Source organism: Poecilia formosa, unplaced genomic scaffold (assembly GCF_000485575.1).
Source record: "Poecilia formosa unplaced genomic scaffold, Poecilia_formosa-5.1.2 Scaffold27, whole genome shotgun sequence".
Lineage (NCBI taxonomy): Eukaryota > Metazoa > Chordata > Actinopteri > Cyprinodontiformes > Poeciliidae > Poecilia > Poecilia formosa.
Window position 1 is genome coordinate 931,297 of NW_006799966.1, and position 23,741 is coordinate 955,037.

Genomic DNA, 23,741 nt, shown 5'->3' on the forward strand with positions numbered 1-23,741 from the left:
TAAGACTGAAAAAATGCCAGTTGTATTAACGATTTAACTGTTTGGGTCTGAAGAACATTTTTATAAATAGAGATTATTGTTACTTGTTTTGACAATAGAGTGATAATAAGGATCAATATTTGTGATTAAAAAAAAAAACTTTACCACATGTCATCAACCAAAAATGCTGTTTTTTTTAAAGAAACATAACAAGATGAGTACACTTTATCACTCAAAAGTCTAGGTGAGTCAACAGTAACACAAATTGGTTTATTGTGTGTATTATATACATTGCTCAGCAAGGTGAAAACAGGATGACTTAGCCATATAACAAAAAAAAAAATATATATATTTTGTTCAGCCTGAATTGTAAAAAGAACAACCCACAAATTAAAAGCTTATTTTTAAGATTATCTCTCATCAGGACTTTATTTTAGGTAGCATAGGACTTGCAGCTTTATGTCACAAAAACACACACAAAGTTAAGTCCTCTCCCTCAAAAATATTTTAGCAAATCTGTGATGTTTAATCTTAATTTAATCTCAGACATCTCTATTAGTGAAGATTTGAAAGATTAGTGAAATATGTCAACATTGCAGGAGTGGCTGTGAAAATATATTTAGAAACGGTGTCCCTCAAGTTTTCTTGGTTGTGGTTTTTCTGGTGAATTAAAGTTTTTTTCTCTGCTGTGGTTGAGGACACATCTCACTGTTTTTTTTGATAATGCAACGAGTCATCTACGATGCTGACGCTATCTTGACTTCTTTGATTGTTGGTATTTTCTCTTAGGCAACTATTTCTATTTCTCCCCGACTTGTTTTTCTTGCTGCCACATTGATCAAAACTTCCAGATATGTGGGAGATTCCACTGGTCTATTCAGACTTATCTTTCTGCAGTACAGCTAACACCAAGTTTCTCCCACTGCTACAATTGTTATCCCTGTCATCTGGTTTTATTTTACCATTCACAGACACAGAATGGTCAGTGGGAGTACTGCTCCTGCTGCCTGCGTCACATGGCTCACCCAAAGGAGGAGGAGGCGAGGGGGTGAAGTTGATATTTCTTGAACAAAGAGCACTGATTTTTCTCTCCCTGTGTGGTGACCAATCAGAATCTGTGTTCGGTCTGCGAGCCCAGCATTGTGATGATGGATGGGAGGCTGAGTCTCTCTCAGAGCTTATGTGAAGTCTTGAACAAGTCCTGCAGAGAGGGTCGGTAAAGTCTGGCTTTGTGGAAAAGCTAAAGTTCTCTTGGCTTTTAGTCACTTTCAAGTTAGTGTCCATCCTGTTGCTGCTGGTATCTTTAACTGATTCATGAGATGACGATGTAGAGCGATGCAAACCAAGAGTCCACACTGATGAGGTCCTGGCAGGAGGATTATGACTTGGTGGCCTGGGTTTGGGCTGCCACAGTGGAAGCAGATCTAGTCTCGAGCCTGATTTAGGAGAAGGAGCTAAGTGAGTACAAGAGCCAGATTCAGCTGGAAATCTGAGGTGGAAATGGGAAACACATTATTATTTACATATTATGCTACGTTGCAGCTCAATAACATCATTGTGCTCATGTGTAAAAGGAAAAATGAAAACATAAAGATGAAAATATAGAAAATAAGTAGGTACTTTGAGAAATACCATAACACACAAACCTGAAACCTTTCTTCTTACTTGAAACAGGAGCAGAGGTTGAGGCTCCAGAAGATGAAGGTAGGAGCTTCAAGTCTGTTTGGATGGCTGCTCTGAGTTCTTTCAGCTCTACACAAATGTAGATACAACAGATCTCAGGTCAGAAAAGCTCTGACATGAGAATGTATTAACAAACTGAGTGTGCCTTAAAAACATTTTTTTTTTAAAGTGCTACAAAAGTAGCACTATAAAATATTAAAAATAAATAACTTTCAAAACGTAAGAGCTCAGTTTGCAAGCAAATGATTTCAAACAAAGCTAAAACCAAAACAGTGATAAAACAGAGCTGACTTAAAATTGGGTTGGTCGTGTAAGATACCGGTCATTTCACACAAAGAGGGTAGCACTAGCTATCATATGGTATAGCAACTCAACTGTAGAGTTCAGAAAACCCATTACATTCATTAAGAAATTTTCACATATTTATCCGAGCTGGGAAAATGATAAAAAAACAAGTTCCAACCTTTTCCATATTTCTAAAGACTGAGTTTTCCTCTTTCAGGAACTTTTTTGTTACTCTTGCTAATTAATAATTTGTCAGCAGGTGGCAGCAAATACCAAAAATATATCTCACCTGTAAGCGACGGTTCAGGCTTTTTTAAGCCACACTGACTTATACACTTCAATTTGATGTTTTTCTGGAAAACACACAATTCACAAGAGAAAAGAGTGAGTTTCAGTTGATGGTGCAGTTTTCATGCACGTCACTGTTATGTGTCAAGAATACTTGCGCAGAAAAGGAAGACACATTGGAAAAAATTAGAGGTAAATGTACTAAACACTCCCAAGACGAGACTCTGGAACGGGGAAGGGAAATGAGCAAAAGGGATAAAAATAACACAGAAAGAGAGGTGAAAGGAATGTAAGTGTGTGTTAGAGAGACCGCTAAGCGATGGAGCAGCAGCGTTCCATCATAATTTGGCCTCTAACATATAAATCCATGGCAAATGAAAACCATGCCGCTCTCTGTGTTTGTGTGCTAAAAGTTGGAAAACCCAGATATATGGCATTCAAGCAAGTCTTTATTTGTGCCAGTACACATCATAAGTTTTTTTTATAGCAACCACAAAGTGTACCACATTTCACAGACACGCATAAACATAATCACTCATACCTAGCTAAGTCGGGAACCTGGATGTTAAAGCACAAATCACAGTCTCCCAGAGGGATTAAAAACCAAACCTCCAAGTGTTTCCTTTCAGATGAATTATATGTGGTGCTTTTCACATGGAAGAATAAAACCTCTGAAAATGGGTTTCATGAGCCCGCAGAGAGGAGAAACACATTAGCCATGGTCCAAACTTGCTGATATTTTAGGAAGAGCTATGTAAGTTTTGGACTTTTTAAAACATATAAATAAGAAACAATTGCACTGCAACTTCTGTAGGTTCAGTCTCTTCTCCATTAAATGACACGCCTTATACAAATGTGTGAACAGTCTTAAAACATAATCATTTTGAAATGGAATGGCATAATCTCACATTGAAAAATGTGAGCTTCAGAGGTTGACTTCTGTTTAAAAATGAAAGCTGCAAAAAAAAAAAGGGGGGTTCTGTGTCACGACAGCTTTTCAAGGGTCTGTTGTGACCCATGAAAAAGAAGTCTGTGGAGTTCTGATTGTTATTATCCAACACCTTTGTGATTAGGTAAAAACTTTTGAAACAGTTCTAATTTCCAAAAATGACTGGATTTAAATACATATGTCAATTTTGAACTAATTTTACATGTCACCCTGAAGTATTGAGATGGTTTGTCATACAGAAGATTACAATGTTGTAGCTTATTGAACTGCAACATTCACTCCTATTTAAATGTAGTGTTATAATGCAGCATCAGAGTAGGGCTGTCCTTTAGATGCTACTTTTCAAACCACTTTTAAAGTTAAATGCAAAAGCTACTGATAACCACCCACTGCTTAATAGGACCTTCAGTTGCCACGTATATCACTTGACCCAAATCAAGTTAACTGAATTCTGTTTAGAGCAACAGAAATGCATTAAAGTCACGTTTTAGCAAACAGCAGACATGTCTGAGAGGTGACAATGATGTCTAAGCCGCATGCATAGAATGGGAGCAGATTGTATGCAAATGCAGCTCTGTAGTCCTCTTCTCCAAATCCCCTCGGCAAAGTGAGTCTCTCTGATTTATAGGAAGCTTAGTATAAATTAAGGGAAATGGTACAAACGATGGACTTGAGTAAGTGCATTGAGAAATCAATGCATATTTTCATATATTTCACTAATAAACAATCTGGAGGTTTAATATGTAAAGTTGCAATGCTAATAGAGAAAAAAAGTCGAAATGTTTTTCCATATTTGGGATACTTAATTCTTTTAATTGACTGGATTACTGCTCAGCAAACACATCTTCAGGTGGATGGATATTAGCTGGTTGCAGCACCTCTTTTAAAGCCTTTCTTCTGCAAGACGTTAATGAGTCATACGTCTTTTGTTTAGAACTATATTGGGATGGGTTGCTGCATGCGGCAGTAAAAAAAAGACTGTTCAAACTACGTCAACCTAAAAGCCTAAGGCAGTTCTATTTAATAGCTATTTTAAAATATATTACCTAACCAATCAGATTAAACCCCAAAAAGGAGGTGCTTTATGAGATTCATGAAGGGATATTTTGGGCTGTTTTCGTCTTTATTTCTTTGACTGTAGACTCGAAATAATGAAGCTACGCTGGTCATGTTGTTGAGTTTTGCAAAATGGAAACACGTTTGAGCAGAATGGCCATCGAAATACTCCAAACAAATGTTTGCAATGATGATGTCAAAAATGTTTTCCTGCTTAACTTGTGACGTTGGCCATAGCTCCACCTTAAATCTCAGTCCAAACTGCCATCGTTTTGTAAGCAGCGAGTTAAGCTTTAGTCCCCTTGCCAGGTTTGTCATATTGCAACTACAAACTTCAATGTATTTTATGTGGATTTTAGACAAACACAAAGGAAAAGTGTGATTTTGTCAAGCTAGATCAAGTTAAAAGTTTTATTGCTGTGTCTCAGCGGCTCAGGATGAGTAAGTAATGTCTTAAGCTGATAAGCAGTATGAGCAACCACTTTACTTGGAGAATCAGATCAGTGAATTTTATGTTGCTGTCAAAACAAACAAACAAGCAAACAAACAAACAAACAAACAAAAACATTTGTTTTGGTGAGTTAATGAGGCAGTTCTTATCTTGCACAACCAGGAGTGATTGAAGGTGCGTTGGAAGTAGATGCTGTATTAAAAGAGGAGGTTGTTTAAACAATCACTGAAACAAAAACCTTGACAGTAAATTTGTCACGAACTACCAAAAAGTTTGTGAAACTAGTTGTGTTAACTAGTAAAACTAGTTAACACTAGTTGTGTTAACATTGCTTTGGGTGAAGTGGCCTAATTTAAATCCCCTCCTCGCTCCAGTTTGTTTACAAGAAAGGCTTGATGGGGTTTCCAGGCATGCTGGCTTACTTATGTTTCCAACATAATCTTCCAGCTATGATAGGTAGAAAAAAAAACATTTTATAGGTACCTGTTTCCAACTGTTTTCAAAAAATATTCCACTATATAGTAACAAATAAACATTAGTGTGTGTGGGGTGGGGTGGGGGGGGATGAGTTGAACATCTGGCCCACAGAGACTTCCTGCATCTGGGAAACCTCACTCTGTTTTTCTCGTGCAAGATATTGTAGCCAGATTGTAGACACAAATGCACGTGTTCTCCGCATTGTGTGTGCTTTATTCTGCCTTCTTGTGCCTGTTCACCATTTGAGTGGTTGGAAAATAAACCAGTATTTCTTAACATTGCAACAGTTGGTGGGCAGACAGATGAAAGCCTTTGAGTTCCAACCACAAATTCATGTGATAGACTAACACAAAGAAGGACAGATTTGTGAAATGGAAGACAAGTGACTCATGCAAAATGAATAGTGTGGAGTAGTTTTCAGCCTCCTTCACTGTTACACCGCTAAACAAAATTCAGTCAAACCGACTCCAAAGCAACATATTTATTGAATAAAATCCAAGAGTGTGCTTTATAAAGCAAAGTCAGATTATGCATATATTGGCCAAACTTTGAACATTGAACAGAGCACTTTCAATCATCTCGAAATGGAAAGATCACAGCCCCATTCAAATCCAACAAAAAATAGTCGTTCATCATTACTGGTGAGCTCAGAAAGGAGAGCTTTAAGCAGAAAGGAAGCCAAGAAAACCATGATTACTCTGGAGGAGCTGCAGAAGATCCACAGCTCAGGTGGGAGAATAATTGACAGAGTGGGTCAGAGCGGTTGGAGAGACGGATGGAGATGTTTACAGGGTAATTCTGATAGAGGCTGCAAAAATAGTTAAAACTGGGGTGTAGGTTGATTTAGATCAAAGCATCCTTAGATGTCGGCCAAGTCAAATCTTCAGACATGCAGTAAATGAAATTAAGAGTTTGCACCATTAAAAGTGTGAGCTTTTTCAAAGAAAAATGGGAAAACTTTAAATTTCTGATATTGTAATGTGTCATTGTAATGTGACAAGATGTGAAAGAGTTCAAGGGGAATGTCAACATGACAGATGAAAAGGTTCAAAAGGGTTTTTAGGTAGAGAAACAGAATCCTTACATGGTTTATTTTATGATTTGTTTTCATATCAGTAAGAAAGTGATATGCTTTCCTTACTTTTTCCCCAAATATGTAATGAAATTATTGACCAGTGTGCTTCAGGAAGATGTGTTTAGTGGTTAGTCATTCGCTAGTCTTACCTTGAAATGTTTTGTCATTTTAGTCAATGCTTCACATTCCGCCAGGAGGACACATCTAAACAGACACATCACAACATAAATGATGCATTACTATCACAGAGTAAAAAACAGCATACACCAGTAAAACTGCTCAGAGTTTATCCTCTGCACTTTTTCAAATTAACTCAGGAAACAGCACTTTGCTTTATTTTTCCCTCCCAACATCACTCCACTCTTTCTGCTTCTCTGGTTAGATTATCACAGCAGACTTCATTTACTTCTTTTAAATTAAAAAAAAAAAAAAAAAAAATAAAACAGGAAGTCCGGCCTGGGTTTCATTTTCTGACAATGAAGCCTTTTGTTCTGGTCTGGTCAGGAAATGGGAGAGAAAGAAAAAGGGAGTGAGAGAAAGACAGAGAGAGAGAGAGAAAGAAAGAGAGAGAGAGAGAGAAAAGGAAGGGAAGAAAAGAGCGAGGAAAGGAGGAGCTAAAAGGTAGCTTGAGTGCCCTGGGGCCTCAAAGCAAGGGATGAAGTGAGGAAAAGAGGGATGGAGCATGGAGAAAGGGCAGCCTGGTGACAGAGGCCACAGATAAAGTTTGTAGAGATTTTAAAGGGGGAAATTGCTGAAAAGGAGTGCACTCAAAGGATCAGAGTGAGATCAGGTAGAAAAAAAAATTGCAAACCAATGAAAGAGCAAGTAAGAAAACAGAATCAGAGAGAGGAAATGAAGGATCGTTTGTTACTCTAGAAGGCAGATTGCTTTTCTGAGGCGATCCCCCCCTCCTTCTGTTTCTGGTAAATCTACCAGTACAGAAACCAATCACCCAGTTAGAAGAAGTTTACTCCAGAATACAGCAATGGTACGGAGGAAATTACCCTGAACTGTGGAGTTTTGTGAAGTGAGGGTCCTACACATTTCACTTTCCTGGACTATCCTCAGCCTTATATTTCATTCATATCTCAGTTTAAACTCCTCCACAGTTCATACTTTCTTTTAACTTGGCCTGTAAAATATTTGAAATGGAGGACCTCTGTTTTCAGCCAACTCTGGAGAAAGAGAAATTAAATCTTCCATTCAAAATAACACTTTTGGATTTAGAACTATTTAGTTAAAATGCTTCATAGCTTTTATCTTGCAAGGCGCACAATATTCTGCAGATCAATAACAATTTGATACATTTCCACTTGAGTTATTTTTATTTTGGCCTTTAAGATAAAATCAAGAATGTTATTATAAAATTCAAAGAGAGCAACTGAGCAACATATTTAAAGCCCTTGAGGCAGACAAATAAATCATAAAAGCAATAGTAGCTGGAGTTTACCTGAGTGGAGTGATCACTCTGTGAATCTCAGTGACATTCAGCATATCTTTAACTGCTTCAATCTCACTCTCAGCGCTGGACATGACAGGAGAACAAAAGCTAGGCCTGTTAGAAGAGAGAGAAAAGCAGTCAGCTACGTTCTTCTTTAGCTGCTGTCTAGTCTCAACCGGTGTCCAAACCTGTTGAAGTTATCAGCAGTTTTGAGGTTGGAGGATCTGCCATAAACAATCTCCTGGTGACCGAGCACATAGCTTAGAGTCTCAGGTTTGTATTGAAGCAGGAGCTCCTCACTGTCTCTGTTACAACAAAAGTAGGAGCAACAAAAGTAAGACCGGTCACATTAGTGAATGTTGTGAAAAACAGTCTGAGGAAAGTTTGACATTCAACACCATCTACGTGTATTTCAGGAGACCTATATAATACCCTAAAAAAAGTATTTGCACACATTAATCACAGTATGTCACATTACAGTCACACAACTTAAAGTGCTTTATTGGGATTTCATGCAAAGCAAAAAAACACGAAGTGGTGCATAAATGTAAGCAGAAAGTAAAATGCTATACATTATTGTGCTTAAAAGTATTTTTCAAAACAATTTGAAAAGTATGGACTTGTTTGTATTCATCCTCTTTTACTTTGATGCACCTAAATAAGATTAGAGCAATCAATATTAAAAAAAATGATTTGTAAAAGACTGCGACAGACTGGCGACCTGTCCAGGATGTACCCCGCCTCTCGCCCGGAACGTTAGCTGGAGATAGGCACCAGCACCCCTCCCGACCCCACTGAGGGACAAGGGTGTTCAGAAAATGGATGGATGGATGGATTTGTAAAAGATACTAATTAGCAACAAAATTGACACAAACTCAGGCATTTTCATCTCCCCACACATTTTCACAGCAGCACTGTAGACACAGATATTCAGGCACAGCACCAGTATGGTTCTTACAACCAAAGGGTCCATCCCACTGCGGGCACAAATTCACACAAGGGAACCTCCAGCAGACAAATGACCAGCGAACACCTTTGATAACTGATTCGTAATTAGTGTCTAATGTAGCTAATAAGAAAATGAACACGTTGAAAAATTGTGGACTCGGACTGAAGCTGACAATTAGAGCAGAAGGTAGTCATAACTCACAGCTATAGTTATATAGTTTAAAATTTTAGTGCTGCGACAACCCTATGAGGGGTAAATGGAGAAGTTTAACACTGGGTTAGGTTGAAAATAATAACCGATACTTTTAACACATCATGGAATACTGTTCGGTATCATCCAGAAAGTCTATTGAGTAACTGAAAATCTACAAAGACATAGTCATCCACTTTAAAAACCAGGCTGGGAGGATGAACCTTGACCGGAGAAGCAACAAAGAGGGAAAGCTCAGATTCAGCAGCACAGGCAGAGCTACGGTGCAATTGTTGTGATCCAAACATATTGATGTGTTAGCTTAGTCTGCTGAGAATCTGTGATGAGGCTTGAAAATAGGAAATGGAAAGCTTTCTTTAGAGAAAAGAAAACATTTTCTTGTGTATACAGCTGCAGGAATGATGACAGCTTTGTGCAACCTCATGAATTTTAGCCTTTACTCTTGAGGAAAGTTTGCCTTTTCATACAGCTCAAACAATTACATTGAGCTTTGTGCACATGAGTGCGCGCGCGAGTGTATGTGTGAGTGTGCGTGTGTCCTACAGTATGAGGGGAGAATGGCTGGGGCACCAGGACCACACAACACGAAGCCAATGGAGGAGGGTCCACCTCCACTCCATACACCGCCATACAAAATGATTCAAATCACCTGCAGAATGTTGCACTGACTACCCAGGATCTAATGTTGAAACCAGTTGCTATGGAAGTGTTTTTGGCCAAAGTGCACAGCAAATCAAATTAAAAAGTAATGAACATGAACACATGTATTTCAAGAGAAAGAATTTGCGAGGCTTTGGCAATATTTTCCTACATCCCATGCCAACAAAGCCTATTAAATTGGGGAAAATTGACAAACAGAGGGCTCCTCGAGTGGCTTTGTTGAGTGAAAGTGTTATTAGTTAGAAGTGTGCTGGGTTTACTCCTGAAAGCCATTCAGTTGATATGCACTTGAGACTTAGCCTAATTGAAAGATCAAAGGCTTGAAATGTGCACACCCACACTCAGTGCCATGCATCGAGGTCGACAAATTACACTGACGCCAACTTCAGAGGGGAAATACCATTTGTTCTGGTAACATCTGTGTGGTACCAGTGCTTGCTTTGGCTCTTTCCCCATGCAGCCATGAACAATAGGGTACAAGTCTCACACTAAAGGAGACTTTTTATAATCCATTCACATTCATGTGAGACGGGACGTGAGGGACTTGTCGTGTGGAAGCACAGCAGGCATTAATTTGAATTTCTGCTCCCTTTAACGGGACACTGTGGAATTAAAGGTTTTAGGTATCTTAGATTCTTCAACATAAATCCCTGTCAATTACTCCTAGCTAATGAATATCAGTTTATTTATCTCTATAGTTTTAATCCGTTATGGAGATAATCAATCATAAAAATGCTCAAAACTGACATTGGATTTCACTTATCTCTATGTAGTTATCTGAGAGTTAACATTTAGACCTTCTTTCTAATGAATGCGATTCTGATCCCTGCTTCGCCAGTCGACTCTTGTGACACATGACCAATTATGACCCCAGATCAAAGCAAACGATCTAGGAGTGACCTTTCCAGGTATATTATATTTATTGATCACATAACCACATATCTATACAGCAGACCAACAGTGTGAATATGTAGAAAATGACTCAAATCACTGCTTGTCGAAGCATCCTCCGGTTTGATCAAAACTGCAGAAAGTAAGACATGATGTTGTTGTGGAACAACCATGGACAATTTATGTAAAATCAAGATAAAAAATACAAATCAAACAACAACATGGAATAGAGCTCCACATCAGGTATGTTTAGGAACAAAAAAAAAAAGGTCATATAAATAAATAGCAAATTAAAACTTGAGATGCAAATTTGGAGAACAATTTGAAGGCAAAACCTAGATCAACTATGTTGCTCTTTTGTTACAGCTCCAGCCCTAAAACCAGCATGGGGTCTTGCAGGGCGACATTCTTAGCAGCAAAAAGCTGGTTGCCAGGATACCTAAATTTATGCAGACTTTCACACACTCTTGTGCATCTTCTTGTGACCAAGATATTCCAACGTTTGTCAAATTTAAATTAAACAACCTATACAAAATCATTCCTCATTTAAGATGTACTTGGAGAAGCTGTTGGAAAAAAAACATAGGTTCCAGTTCTTCAAGAGAGCTATGTTTGTCTATGGGGAGCATGCTACGCCATATATCTTTTGAATATATAAAATATATATGGGTAGCAAGCTCTGTTGAAGTCTCTCTGAGCTCTTTTCACTGACTGAGTTCCGCCATAAATCTTTGTAGTCACCAACTTCTTAAATGGTGTCTGCTATCGTTAGAATGGAAAGCATGTCTTCCTCCTATAATTGTGCTATTGTTATGGATTTTCTGAACCTAACTGTGTCCTCCTATCCCTGAAATCTTTGTTTCACTGCTTTCCCAAGTCCTTTCTAACTCCCTCAGGAGAACACTATAGCACTTTATTGCAGTCTTTGTATGTGTACAAATTGCACAGATAGTAAGTCACTGCATTGTGAACTGATTGCCTCAACATTTACAGTAGCTGGTGATAAGGGACGCAACACTGTTTTTCAGATCAGAAAAGCCAAAAAAAAAAACAAAACAAAACAGAATTTAGACAAGAGCACAGTTTTAAAGTTTTAGTCTGTATTTATTATGTGGCATAAAGTGAATGCAACATTTGCCTTTATTGACATCTTCGAAATTCCACTACAGTTCCAAGAGCTTCTACAATAATAATATTTTTGTTAATTCATTAATGATGTAGTGTAGAGTTAAAGTAAACTTTGAGAGTTACCAGTACATTTCACTGTTGCAGGCTCTTCCTTTGAGTGTCTCCAGTAACATCTTGGCCTCAGCTCTCACCAACTCTTTCACAACAGGCGGGTCAGAAAGACGGGAGCCCTGTAGTCGGTGGCTCCCATAACACAGAGTCTCCTGCCACTTCTTGTGCCACATCTCTGCCTGCAGATGTGACAAAAATGAAGGGAGTTAGACATAATCCTCAACAAAACTCCACATTTTGCTTTTCATATCTGATCGCCACAGTGGCTCTGCAGACAGATTTTCTTTATGCGGACAAAAGGAAAAAAAAACGGGAGGATATTCCAAAACGTGGCAATAATTTACACAACCATGCAGTGTGACTAACCCTTCTTGATAAATTTAAGAAATTTATTTATGGAAATTCACAATTTGTGTCCATTCTTCTTTGCAAATTAGCTCAAGCTCAGACAACTTGAATGTAGATTTCTATTTCTGAGTAAAAAGCAAAATCAGTAGAGCCGGCTAAAGGATAACATGCAAAAGCATATTTGAATATTTGCTTCCGAAGTGTCTTTGGTTGTTGAATATAAAACTGATCATAATATAGAACAAAACCACAAGTGAAGGCATAAAAAAAGTAAATTATTGTAAAAAAATTTATTTTCAAAATAAAAATATAAGATGTCTATTTCTGAGGTGAGTTTGTGTCAATATGTATAAGTGAGTCTGTACCTTTAATAAAGCATCTTATAAAAAACTTCTGGAATCCTCCAGAAACTTTTGCTCTATAAAAACACTGAGAAATGGTTTCAGCTTACATTATATTATGTTAGGATAAAATATTACCCTGTAAATAATTGTATGTTCTTTAAGATATGGTGTAGCGTAGTGGTATAAAACAGACCTGTACTGATCTGAAAACAGACCTCTGGGTAGAGGACCAGTCAACCTCTCAGTTTCTGTAATGTGTGTGAGTGTTTCTGTCTCGGAGGAGTCTGGATACCATTAGCACCTCAACGCTTGCTGACAGTCATTGCTGCTGTGCTGCACTCAGAGACTTCACTTCAAAGGAATACATTGAAGGCGACTAAACATGTCACTTCTGAGCCTTCCATGTATGTGCTTGCTCATTCACACACCAGTATGAACTGCGTCTTGCAGCTGCACACAACTGTTTTTAAGCACACACTGTTTTTTTCTGTCTGTTTTCAAATGATTAGGTGTTTATGTTACCTGCTGGCTACTGACAGGTTGTTCTTGGGTATTTGCTCCATTTCTCAGCTCATTGTGAAGTTCACTTTAAGGTGCACTTTTGGAAAACAGCAGTTAAAATATGACTATATAATAATAATGTTGAAGATTGTTCTACTTCAGTCTTACTGCAAGGCCAGGGGCATTCCACAAGGATAGTTTCTTAGTCATATAATCATTTCACCTTGTACAAACCACATAGGAAAAGGTATTTCAAACTCAGACTTTCACTTCTATGCTGATGATACTGTAATTACTTTCCATGCCTACTCCTGCAAAAGCTCTTGATCATCTTTTACAAGTTACAAATCTCAAGCAGGTTCAAACAACTCTGATTTTTTTTCTTAAAAACAGTTTTAAATTGAAGGAAAGCAAAGTTTATGAAATGTATGTTTTTCGCTACTTTGAGAAGACAAAGCACTGGAATTAATGCCTAATTTTTAACATTTAGAACTTTTGAATGATGATAATTTGTGTTTAAGGACTACATTCATCAAGTAACTTTGGCTCTCTCACTCATTAATACCTACTCTTCACTCATGCATACTTGTCATTTGTACTTGAATGTTAACCCAGTCAGTTGTTTTCATGCAAAGCTCCTCTTGATAAAACTATTTGTACTAAATTAGTTAAGTATTATCTTAGTGAACTCTTTTTTCAATGGACAGTTTCAAAATATTTAAGAAAACTGAACTGGCAAACACAACTTTCATATTTTGGAATATCATCTACAAAGTGTTGTGTCTTTGAAATAATTTCAAATGGTGAAAGCTCTGAAATCAGGTTAATTGTGTGTAGATGTTTTTCGGTATGATTTTGCATAATTTACTACTCCGCTGTGGGATCTTTTGCTTGTGAACTGTGGTGCTTCTCTGTGTGTTGGCTAGGTCTCCCTTGCAAAAATATATTTTGCCATTGAGGAAAAAATGGTTAAATAAAGAAAGTTAAATATATCTTAAAGGAGACGTTTTTGGACAGCTCAGGTTTGAGGGGTACACAGTGAGAACTTGCCCTGGAAGGAAATCAAGAAAGCTTAATATGGACTTCATATCTAACCATCTTACACAATGAGGACTTTGATAGAGGGAGGAACAAATTTATTAAGGAATGAAGGAGTAGCCTTCTGATGTAGTATCACCTTACTTTTCACTGAGGCATGGATTCATTACACAGCTGACTGTCTAGCAAAGGGAGAAAGAAGCTGCATGAACACTGGAGACAGAATATGAACTGCAAAAGACCTTATTAAATCTGAAAATTTAACTAAGTTATACTTTATAAAAAGTAGAATATGAGCATAAGAATAAGAGAGACCGTCTCTTATATTAATATTTCAATATTCATATAAGGTGACCTCAAAATGAGTTTCACTTCCAAAATGTTCCTTTGTCTCTTCCAGCAACAACGTTTTAATACTTACAATTTGTGTATTTTTATCAATGCATTTCAGATTGCCATCTCTCTAGTACTTAAAGTCACAATATCTATTAATTATAGACACAATATTGATAACAGGTTTGAAACTGAAACATTACAACAACCTTTGTGTGCAATCTGAGAGCAAATTGTAGTAGCTCATAATAATTTTGGATTTGATGCCTTTTTTATCTGAAAATAAATGTATTTCAATGTGAAGTAAAGAATACAGAGTTTAGAAAATACATTGTGTGGTGATACCTTTAACATGTTAAATAATTTAAATGGAACAATTGTAAGTTGTTTAATGTGGCTTTAAACACACATTAAAGGTGCTTTTAATGTGTGTTTAAAGGTGCCTCAAAAACTCATATGTTGTCGGAATCAAGAATAGATTATCTGGTTTGAAAGCTGAGGAAAACTTTATCTAAGAGTAGGCAGGTTGTTGTTTGCTCCATGAGGAGAAGAGAGACCTAAACTGACAGGTTCAGGAAAGGAGAGCATTAATCAAAGACATAGCAAATAAGCACGCAAGTAACTCAGGTGGGGCAGCTGAGGCACAGTTCAGAAGGGAGAATCTGTTGACAAAGCAGCTACTACATTATGAACTGCACAAATCTGCCCTTCACAGAAGAGTAGTAAAAATGTTACTTTAAACTAAAGCTACAAGAAGTTCCATTTGAAGTTTTCCAGATGCAAATATGTGGAAGAAGGCGCTCAGATCAGAGGAGATCAAAACGCGATGGAAAACCAACAAGTTGCAACGCTGAGCGTGATGAAAGATAGTGGAGGCATCATCATGTTGTGAGGATGCTTCTCTTCAGAAGCAGGAACAGGAAGTTTGTCAGGAATTATGGGAGGATGGATGAAGATAATTACAAGAGAATTGTGAAAGAAAATCTATTTAACCTGAGAACGGGCCAACGTGTCACAATCCATTTCCCAGGTTAACAGTCCTTGATGATTTTGTCACGAATAGCAAAACGTTGAAATTAATTTTTCTTGAGATTTTGACAGAGGCAAGATGTGCATGCATATATGTTCTTTTAGATAAATGCTTCTAATTCTCATGCTTAATACTTTTTGATTAAGACATTTATGAACAATTTCTTCCTAGGCTTTTGAACTATTTTTCATTCACTTTTACTAGTGTTTTTTTCTTTTCTTTTCAAAACTAAATTTTGTTTTTTTTATTTCTGTCTTGACTTTGTACTAGCCTGTTTCATGAGAATTAGTACCTCAAGTCTGGCTTGTATGAAAGCAAACAGGGCTTTGGACTGAGAGTTTAGCTAATCTTGAATAAATATCAATATCTATCTGGCTTGCATTTTCACTGCTTTGAAGCACAAAGAGTCAATTCACTTCTACTTCTGTTATGGCTTCATGGCAGTGCAAGTCAGGAATGAAGCCAAACTACTTCCTTATACAGTCTAGGACTGGATTTCTTTTCTAGGAATGCTTAGCTGTGCAACTTTTTATTTGCCAGGGCTAAAAAGGAAATTCTTGCAATTGTTGTGGCTTCATTCTGGTGGAAATCTGCTAAAAATAGACTCAGGATTCCTACAAAAGCTACAAGCAATGAAGTCATTTCTTCTCGGACTGAGAAAAGCAGGTCCTTCATCTTAAAGTCAGCCATGCATGAATCAACGGTCACACAAAAGACATGGAGCCTTCATAACTAACCTCTGAGTGAACCTCTGTGTACATGTCGACTAGAGGGTCACCCAAAGCTGCATGGATCTTCAGCAGCTCTGACTCTGAGACATGTTCAGTGATGAGGCTCCACAGAGACTGTCCGGGACACCAGAGCTGGTTTTCATCAGGTGAATGCATGTGTGGGGCGGACTGAGCACAAAGGAATGCAAAAATCACTGCAGCGCGCAGAACGTGAGGTAACTTGAAACATGTTGAGCAGCCCCCCAAAAGTGAAGAAATGTTACAAACAGCATAAACTAAATGTAACATAATTGTACACTTTCTACGACAGTAAAGAAACCTCGCACTCTAGGGTTTTTATTAAATTGGAGCTGTGAGTAATTTCTTTCTTCAAGAGTGAAAATGTTCTCCAACAAATTGCTCTTTTTAACAAGATCACGCTAATTAGCAGCCCTGCTGTTTACATATATTTAGCACATCACCCTTTGCCGACAACACAGCACTTAGTGTTCTTCTATAACATTTCACAGTGTTAAACCATACAGAGAAATGAATATTTTGCATTTTATTTGCACAATTTAATACAAAATGATGGGTCCTTTTTGTTATCTCTTCGTCTCACACCACAGGTTTTCTGTAAGATTTTTGTTTGGAAACTCAGATGAAGTTTCATTTCTTTTCACAATTTGTCTCTCCAGCTGGCCATAGGTTTTGGGTTAGTATCCTGCTGAAAATATAGAAATAACTATCTTTTTTTTTTTGCAAATTTTTATTTAAAATGTCAAATAGGTTTCCTTATTGCAGCCTGCAGCTTCACATATCCTCCACCATAATCATTGGTGTATTTCTCGATAAAAGGCTACATAAGTCACTTACCAGAGTGGTATCAGTAACTATGTTAATTAAAGTATCACATCAAAAGCATGGATCAAACTAGGTAATTCAGCAACCAGTTACTTTTTTGACAGCCTCTTATTTTTGACTGTCTGCACTGTATATCTAATTGCATTGTTTTTAAGGTGTTCATGACATTTTCAGCAACAAATCCTTTATTGCAACTTTTAATACACTTTCACTCTTTAGAATGTAGCTACAGTAAAATAGAAAGAAATAATGCATTACTGCTCTGTTTGGTTGGCCAGTCCTAACAACATTATTAAAAAAAAATATTGTTGAAGTTTAAGCTTTACAGTTTCTTAGGATTTCAAAAAAAGAAAAAAAAAAAACAGTTAATCATCCATATTGTAAGGAGCCAGACTGAAAATGTTAAAATTACAAGTAAAGTAAGTCAGCATTTGTTCAAGCAGCACATTGATCTCTTGTTTTAAACCCAGCTTTTTTTCTTTTAACAGAACCTAACGGTTCATAAAGCAAATATCAAAATAGTCATAAAAAAGACAAGGAGAAGTGTCCATGTGAAACAGCAGAGTAAATATTCTTTATCTTGTCGGTCTAAGAAAACAAACGCTTACCTCAGTTCGTCTTCTGTAGCTAACAAGAGAATGGTATCCAGGGAAAACATTCCGGTTGCTAGGGAGAGGTATCGCATGTTGTTAGATCAAGCATGATTTCCCGGCTTCTCTTTTTACGTCTAAAACACGCTACGTCTTATAAATGTACATTTTTGGACGTTAAGTTGAAAATAACCCTTCCCCTAAGCGTTAAAAACACTTTACATTTCTAAAGGGCATCGAGGGACCAGCAGTCTGATAAAAGTTTGGTTTTACCGAATTGAAGAAGGGGAGGGACTTGCTACGAAACTTCCCCAACTCTTCACTTCTTCCGGACATTTTGCAGAAACCCTGGAGCACAGATGGAAGATGCACGGGTTTATTAAACATGTGAAGTAATGTTAACTAATTTGGGTGATTTTTCCTATCAAAGCCCACTTGAGTAGGTTTGATTTTTTTTTTTTTTTCTTCACCCAAGTTTCCATTTTGGAGAAGAGAGAGGTGTCCTGAATCATAATGGCACAGGTTTGCATGGAGCGGCTCTCCATGCAGCAGCGCACGGCGCTCTGGGCTCTTCTGCTCTGCACACAGGCCGCTTTGGGCTTCACAGGACAACAGGAGAGCACCTGCGAGGCCAACGGCAGCATTTACTACGTGGGAGAGTGGTATTTCCTGGACTCCGATCACTGCACCCAGTGCGAGTGCACCAGTGGGGGCTCCGTGTGCGCCCGCACCGAATGCACGTCCCTGCCGGCCGCCTGCATCCATGTGAGTCACTACCCCACCGACTGCTGCCCCAGGTGCGAGAAGATCGGCTGTGAGTACCGGGGGGTGGTGTACGAGCTCGGAGAAAATTTCCAGGTAAGACACGACTCATCCATGGTAGTTATGGAAGCCCGTTTCCTCCACTCTGGTGAACCCCCCTCCCCCTTTGTAAATCAAAATTATGACTTCGCTATCTAATAATTATGAGATAGTGAGTATCTCATAATTATAACTTGTGGCGGAAATGGGCTTCAAGACTACTCCAAAGTTTTATTTTTGGTATCTCAATTGCCAATAAACAAATAATATAAAGTCATATCGAGCAGAGGAGATTTCAAAAGGCTTTGCAGTGAAGAGCAGGTCATTGGGGGTTCACACTTAAAGCAAAAGGCATAATGGAATCTTAATGGAGATGCACCGATTTTTCTTGGCCAATTTGTCGCTTTCTCGGAGGTCTGACTTGCTTTCTTTATTGGGATTTTTTTTATTATTATTCTGATTTACTATAATAAAACTATGGCATACAAAAGAGAATAGGTCATCAAGGTGTAGTTGAATAAAAACATTGTCAATTAATTACAATTTCCCTGAGGGAAAAAAATCCCAAAGGGAATAACATAGTTTCTTTACATCTAAAGATTATTATTTTTTTTTAGCTTTTTTAGTTTTCATTTCATTTATTTTTCTTTTTTTAATGGAAATTAAAATGAGTGATGAGTGATGCATTTATAAGCTGAATACAGTGAAGGTTCTGTTTTGAAGCATTTTTTGAACTGAGGGAAAAGTTTTCAATTTTGTTTGCTCTTCTGATTACAGAAGGTTACAACCTGGCTGATTAATTATTATGTGTAAATAGGTGGAGATTAAGATGAGGGCAAAGGGTGTGGGGGAAGCTTGAAAGTGAAATATTTAAAAAAAAAAGAATTGCAGCTCATTAATACATTCCCCATTCCTCTGTTAAATTGCTAACCATGAAAAAACTTATGCATATTAAAGCCTGACTCCACCCCCACCCTGTTACTGCACTGTCTCCATAATAAAGCAGAAATACAACTTTGATAAATAAAACAGATTCGAGCTTGTTATAAATATGCAACACTATATTTTAAAATTATAATTTTGTTTAACCAGATGCAAAACAAACTTTGCCCTAGCTATATCTGCCACAAAAAAGATAGAAATGAAAAAAGGAAGTTTAAACCTGTCAATCTCAGTGTTAAAAATGGTGTTGTATCTTATCTGTGGTGTAACTAAATGAAGTCCAAGGGATTTCTTAGGCTTGAAAGAAAACATGTCTGTACTTGGTATGTAACGAATATGCAGCAGAGAAGAGGTAAATGGCGCCCCCTTTCGTAACACCATGAGATAGGGTTTACCTCAGGAGGACATTGTGAAATGTTTCAAGTGCAGCATCAGCCTGTGTGTTCCAGCCATCTGAATGTGAGCAGTGCACCTGTGACAGTGACGGCATCGCCCGCTGCCTCGTGGCAGACTGTGCCCCTCCACCCTGTGTCAATCCTGTGTACCAGCCTGGGAAATGCTGCCCGGAATGCAAGGAGGGTATGTTGGATTAGTAAAAACCACAAACAGCAAACTTTTTTTTGTTTTGTTTTTTTTTTTACAGATTCTTAAGTTAGAAGCATAAACCTCAATGTATTTTGTTAAGATTATTTATCGTAGACCAACTCAATGATTGTGAGGTGGAATGAAAATGGTACATGTTTTTTTTTTTTTTAAACCAATGAAAATCTGAAAAGTGTGGCATACAAAGTGGTGTCCTCGAGGCACCTATCTGTTCTGTCTCTGAGCACAAGGGGGAGATGAAAACTTTTTTTTTTTTTTTTAATTAGGGCAACCTTTTTACAAATACAAATCTTTGTATAATAGAAAATGTTAGGTCCAACACTAAGTTTAAATCTTTCAATTTCCACGCATTTTGCTTCTTTGTATAGGTCCCAACTGTTATACTGATGCATCCCGCAGTCAAGTGATAGCTGCAGGAGAGCCTGTGTGGGTGGACTCCTGCACCAAGTGTCGCTGTCATGACGGCCAGGACGCCGGCTACTGGGAGGGAAATCGCCTTGCCACTTGTTCCCGCCTCAAAAACTGCACACCTCAGCAGCCGCCCACCCCAGTTCAGTGATTCTTCACGCAACCACCATATATTTTAAAATATGTGAGCTTCACATTTTATCCTTAGGCATTTTATTACTGAAGATGTTATACATCCACTCAAGAAAGGAGAATCTGCAAACGGGATAGGGGTAACTCACCAACACTTGAATGTAACACAAAAAAGAAAAGTCAATAAAACTTGGAACCATGTAAGAAATGGTGCAACTTTATCCCACAACTCTGTTCACTGACGTAGAAACTTTATCTCAAAACACGGGGATTAAAAATTGTACTTTGTACTCCTACTTTTTTAATCTAGCTCCATTTATTTTATATTTTTGCATCTTAAAAAATGTTGCTTAGATGTTGAGAATGTTTTTAAGGAGAAACGGGAAAAAGAGTGAGAGATTTAGGATCTCTTAGTCCCGAAATACCCAGAAAATGATAGATAGATTTAAGTGTTAGCATAAAAAACTGATAAATAAGACAAGTAGTGACAGACTTGTCACAAGCTGATGCAGTTTTACACTTCATGCACAACTGTGATGAACAGTAAATAGGAAATAATTAATGAGAATGTAACATTAGATAAGATTTGTTGGCATGTTATTTTAATGCTGTTTTTAAATGTATGCTGCTTGTGCACGCACACGGTGTAGCAAGGTAGTATTGATTCTTCAGTGCTAAGATGGAGCAAATATGCAGTTTTCAGTGACTTGTCAGAATCAAAGTCTTTAGTTTATTTTAACATAAGGATGTATTGTTTAAAATTTTGCAAGACTTACTCCAGGAACTTGTTACCTTAATTATAATGTATATATGACAGAAAACCAAACATGCTCTTAGCTTTTTAGCTAAGTTAATCTAATAAAAAAAAAGTAAAGTTTGAAACCTATTCCATTATTGTTAAATAATAGTGAACTTTACTTTAACTTTACTCAACTAAGTAAATGTTTTTTTTCACTGTATTGTCAAGAATATAATTGGAACAAACAATGATTGAAATTTGTATGAACCCTGCTTCTAGCACTGGGATCAGTAGTCTGTTTCCTGATGCAACTTTTTTCTCACATCACAACCTCAGTACATTGGTTTTACACTGTAAGTCAAAATAAATTATTAGGTTTTTTTTTTCATTTTAGAGTTTTTTCTTTAGCTTCTATTTAATTTTATTACTTTTCTTTGTAAAAAACCTTTCATTAAGAAGCCTACTCTTGTAAGACACTTTTGTTACTGCCCTAATGCTTTTTGTTGTTTGTGCTGTTATGACCACAAACAGTGTATTTTGCTGGGATTTCTTTAAAGACGAATAAATAAAAGTAGTGCATAGTTGTGCAATTGAAAGTAGGTAAAAAACACACATGCGTCATGGATTTATATTCAGCCCTACTGAGTCAAAACTTTGTATAACCAACTGATCAGCTACAGAATGACTGTACAGCAACATATAATAAAGCAAACTCTATTATTATTGTACAAAAAAATAAAATAAAATAAAAATTATTCCTGTTCACTTCAGCCCAGATGTAAAAACTAGCATTAGAATCAGGAAGCACACCAACATACAATCTTTACCATCAGATTTATTAATTGTATAGAAAAAGTAGGTTTGATATGACATAATGCATTCTATATAAGATATAACATTTTCAACATTCAACGTACAAAAAAGCCATAGGTACAGTAAAGTTTTAGAAACGCCTCCAGGCCTGAAGATCTTGTTGGCTGTTAGCAGTTGAAGAGCAAAGAATGCATCTGAAGATGGATTCAAACACTTTAACCACCAGAGGTGTGATACAGCTGTTTGATTCTCAAGCAGAGGCCACAAATACATTTTTTGCTAAATACGTTGGTTACTGATCTTGGTGAAGCATGGTACAGTTTATACACACTGGGGCCTTCTTTCCAGCTACAGTTGAATCCAGAAGTTTACATACACAAAATAAAAAGACAAATACACTTTTTTTTTCTCACTATCTGAAGTTAATTCAGATCAAACTCCTGTTGTTTTTGTTCAATTAGAATTACCAATTACAACTCATTTGTGCCCTAGCTTCAACTTCCTGGCTGTTGTCTTGAAATGTTTGTGAATATTTTCACGTAATGTTTGTTTCCCGTGATGGCATTGATTTTACATTGATTTTATGATGTGCAGCAGTTCCTCCTGCACCAAAACAGCCCCACAGCATCATGCTGCCACCCCCATAATTCATCCAGATTTAACAATTGTCATTATGGTCAAACAGTTTAGTTCTATGACATTTTTCCATCAAATCAAGGTTCCTGCCAACATTTGTAAATTTCAATCTGTTTTTTTTATGTTTCTCTTGGAATAAAGCTTGTAATTTTACTGCTCTTCCTACATGACTTCCTTCCTTGGCTGTTTTTTTGTGGGTTTTCCATTGTGTCAAACAAGAAAGCAGTATATTGGCATCGCCTTAATATATTCAGGAGTGAACTTCCAATTTACTGAAATGTGTTATTTAACCCACCACAAGTTTCCAAAGCCTGGGCCTTCCCTCATTGTTTAAAGAGATAGTCATTTTCTGTACGTAAATTCTGATTTTGTTAAATGATAACATTAAATTAGTTTCTGATATATTTTCTCTCATTATTCTGGCATTTATCAAATAGAAATCATTTTGGTAAGTCTAACTGACCTAAAAGAGGAAACGTCTGGTCTGATTTAACTTCAGGTAGTGTGAAAAAAAAGAAAGGTTTTTGTGTCTTTTGTCCAGTATAAGTAAACTTATTGTCTCCACTGCACATATCTAACATCCTACAATTAATCCAATCAAAGTTTCAGGTGGTGTATCAGACTCGTACTCGGTTTGTTTTAAGATGGCATTGAAACAATGTTTTTGTAAATTTTGCAGAAAAATGGGTTTTTGGTTGTAATTTGGTATGAGTGTGTGCTGTGGTTTTCACAGCTTTCCTAAAAGAAGTTTTTTTTTAACATGAGATGAAAGTCAGAAAGTACTGGAGTGATGCTGCATTTGACTTTTACCTTAGAAGTCAGAATTTCTGAGTTGCACATCCTAAAATAAATGGCATGGCTCTAAAAATCTAAATTCCAGCTTGTTAAGTGGAGGTCTCTGAGTGGTCCCAAGTTCATATTCAACATGACTGCTGAATTTTAACTTGTGAGTGCTCAGTTGGAATGACTAAAATCATTTGAATGAATGCCAGGATAACAAGAGAGAGAATTATTTTTCTTCAAAGTCAGAAGTTTACTGGCACTGAGGTTAGCGTCCTTTAAAAATTTGGGGTGTGGGGGGAAGCCCAGTTGATGCAATACCTCTGTAATCTTCTAAAAGGATATTTCACAACAGTTGAGTAAATTGGAGGCACATCTGTGAATGTAATTTAAGGCAACAATTAATCATCAGAAAATAAGAAGAAACATCAGGGAGATGATTGTGGAACTACCAGAAGTTTTGTTCATCCATGAATTGTTTATCTGTTCTGTATAT

The 23,741-nt window shown here is 37.2% G+C and overlaps 2 protein-coding genes and 1 long non-coding RNA gene across 5 annotated transcripts in view; 2 read left to right on the plus strand and 1 right to left on the minus strand.

Annotated features, from left to right (window-relative positions):
• ccdc24 (coiled-coil domain containing 24) lies at positions 1 to 17,726 on the minus strand. 3 transcript variants are annotated; one of them, XM_016669673.1, is made up of 10 exons: positions 17,665 to 17,726; positions 17,410 to 17,467; positions 15,965 to 16,126; positions 11,652 to 11,812; positions 7,873 to 7,989; positions 7,694 to 7,798; positions 6,393 to 6,447; positions 2,237 to 2,300; positions 1,626 to 1,731; positions 1 to 1,468 (listed from the first exon to the last, which is right to left on the minus strand). In XM_016669673.1, exons 3-10 carry the CDS (start codon positions 16,112 to 16,114, stop codon positions 853 to 855), a joined length of 1,374 nt encoding a protein of 457 aa, XP_016525159.1. In that variant the 5' UTR covers positions 16,115 to 16,126; positions 17,410 to 17,467; positions 17,665 to 17,726; the 3' UTR covers positions 1 to 852. The 3 variants fall into 3 exon arrangements, 2 of the variants coding, with proteins under 2 accessions (XP_016525159.1, XP_007548634.1); XM_007548572.2 differs by lacking the exon at positions 17,665 to 17,726 and having other exon boundaries at positions 1,270 to 1,415; positions 17,410 to 17,495; XR_001661682.1 differs by lacking the exons at positions 1 to 1,468; positions 17,665 to 17,726 and adding an exon at positions 1,934 to 2,036 and having other exon boundaries at positions 1,659 to 1,731; positions 17,410 to 17,495.
• The window catches only part of LOC107835859 (uncharacterized), a 19,537-nt gene continuing 6,125 nt past the window's right edge, over positions 10,330 to 23,741 (plus strand). Inside the window, exons 1-2 of the long non-coding RNA XR_001661683.1 lie at positions 10,330 to 10,340; positions 23,640 to 23,735. This is a non-coding gene — a long non-coding RNA (uncharacterized LOC107835859). The remainder of the gene's footprint in view (positions 10,341 to 23,639; positions 23,736 to 23,741) is intronic.
• LOC103135709 (von Willebrand factor C domain-containing protein 2-like) lies at positions 17,736 to 22,632 on the plus strand. The gene is made up of 3 exons (XM_007548573.2): positions 17,736 to 18,249; positions 19,584 to 19,713; positions 20,106 to 22,632. The coding sequence occupies exons 1-3, from the start codon at positions 17,905 to 17,907 to the stop codon at positions 20,294 to 20,296; spliced, it is 666 nt and encodes a 221-aa protein (XP_007548635.1). The 5' UTR covers positions 17,736 to 17,904; the 3' UTR covers positions 20,297 to 22,632.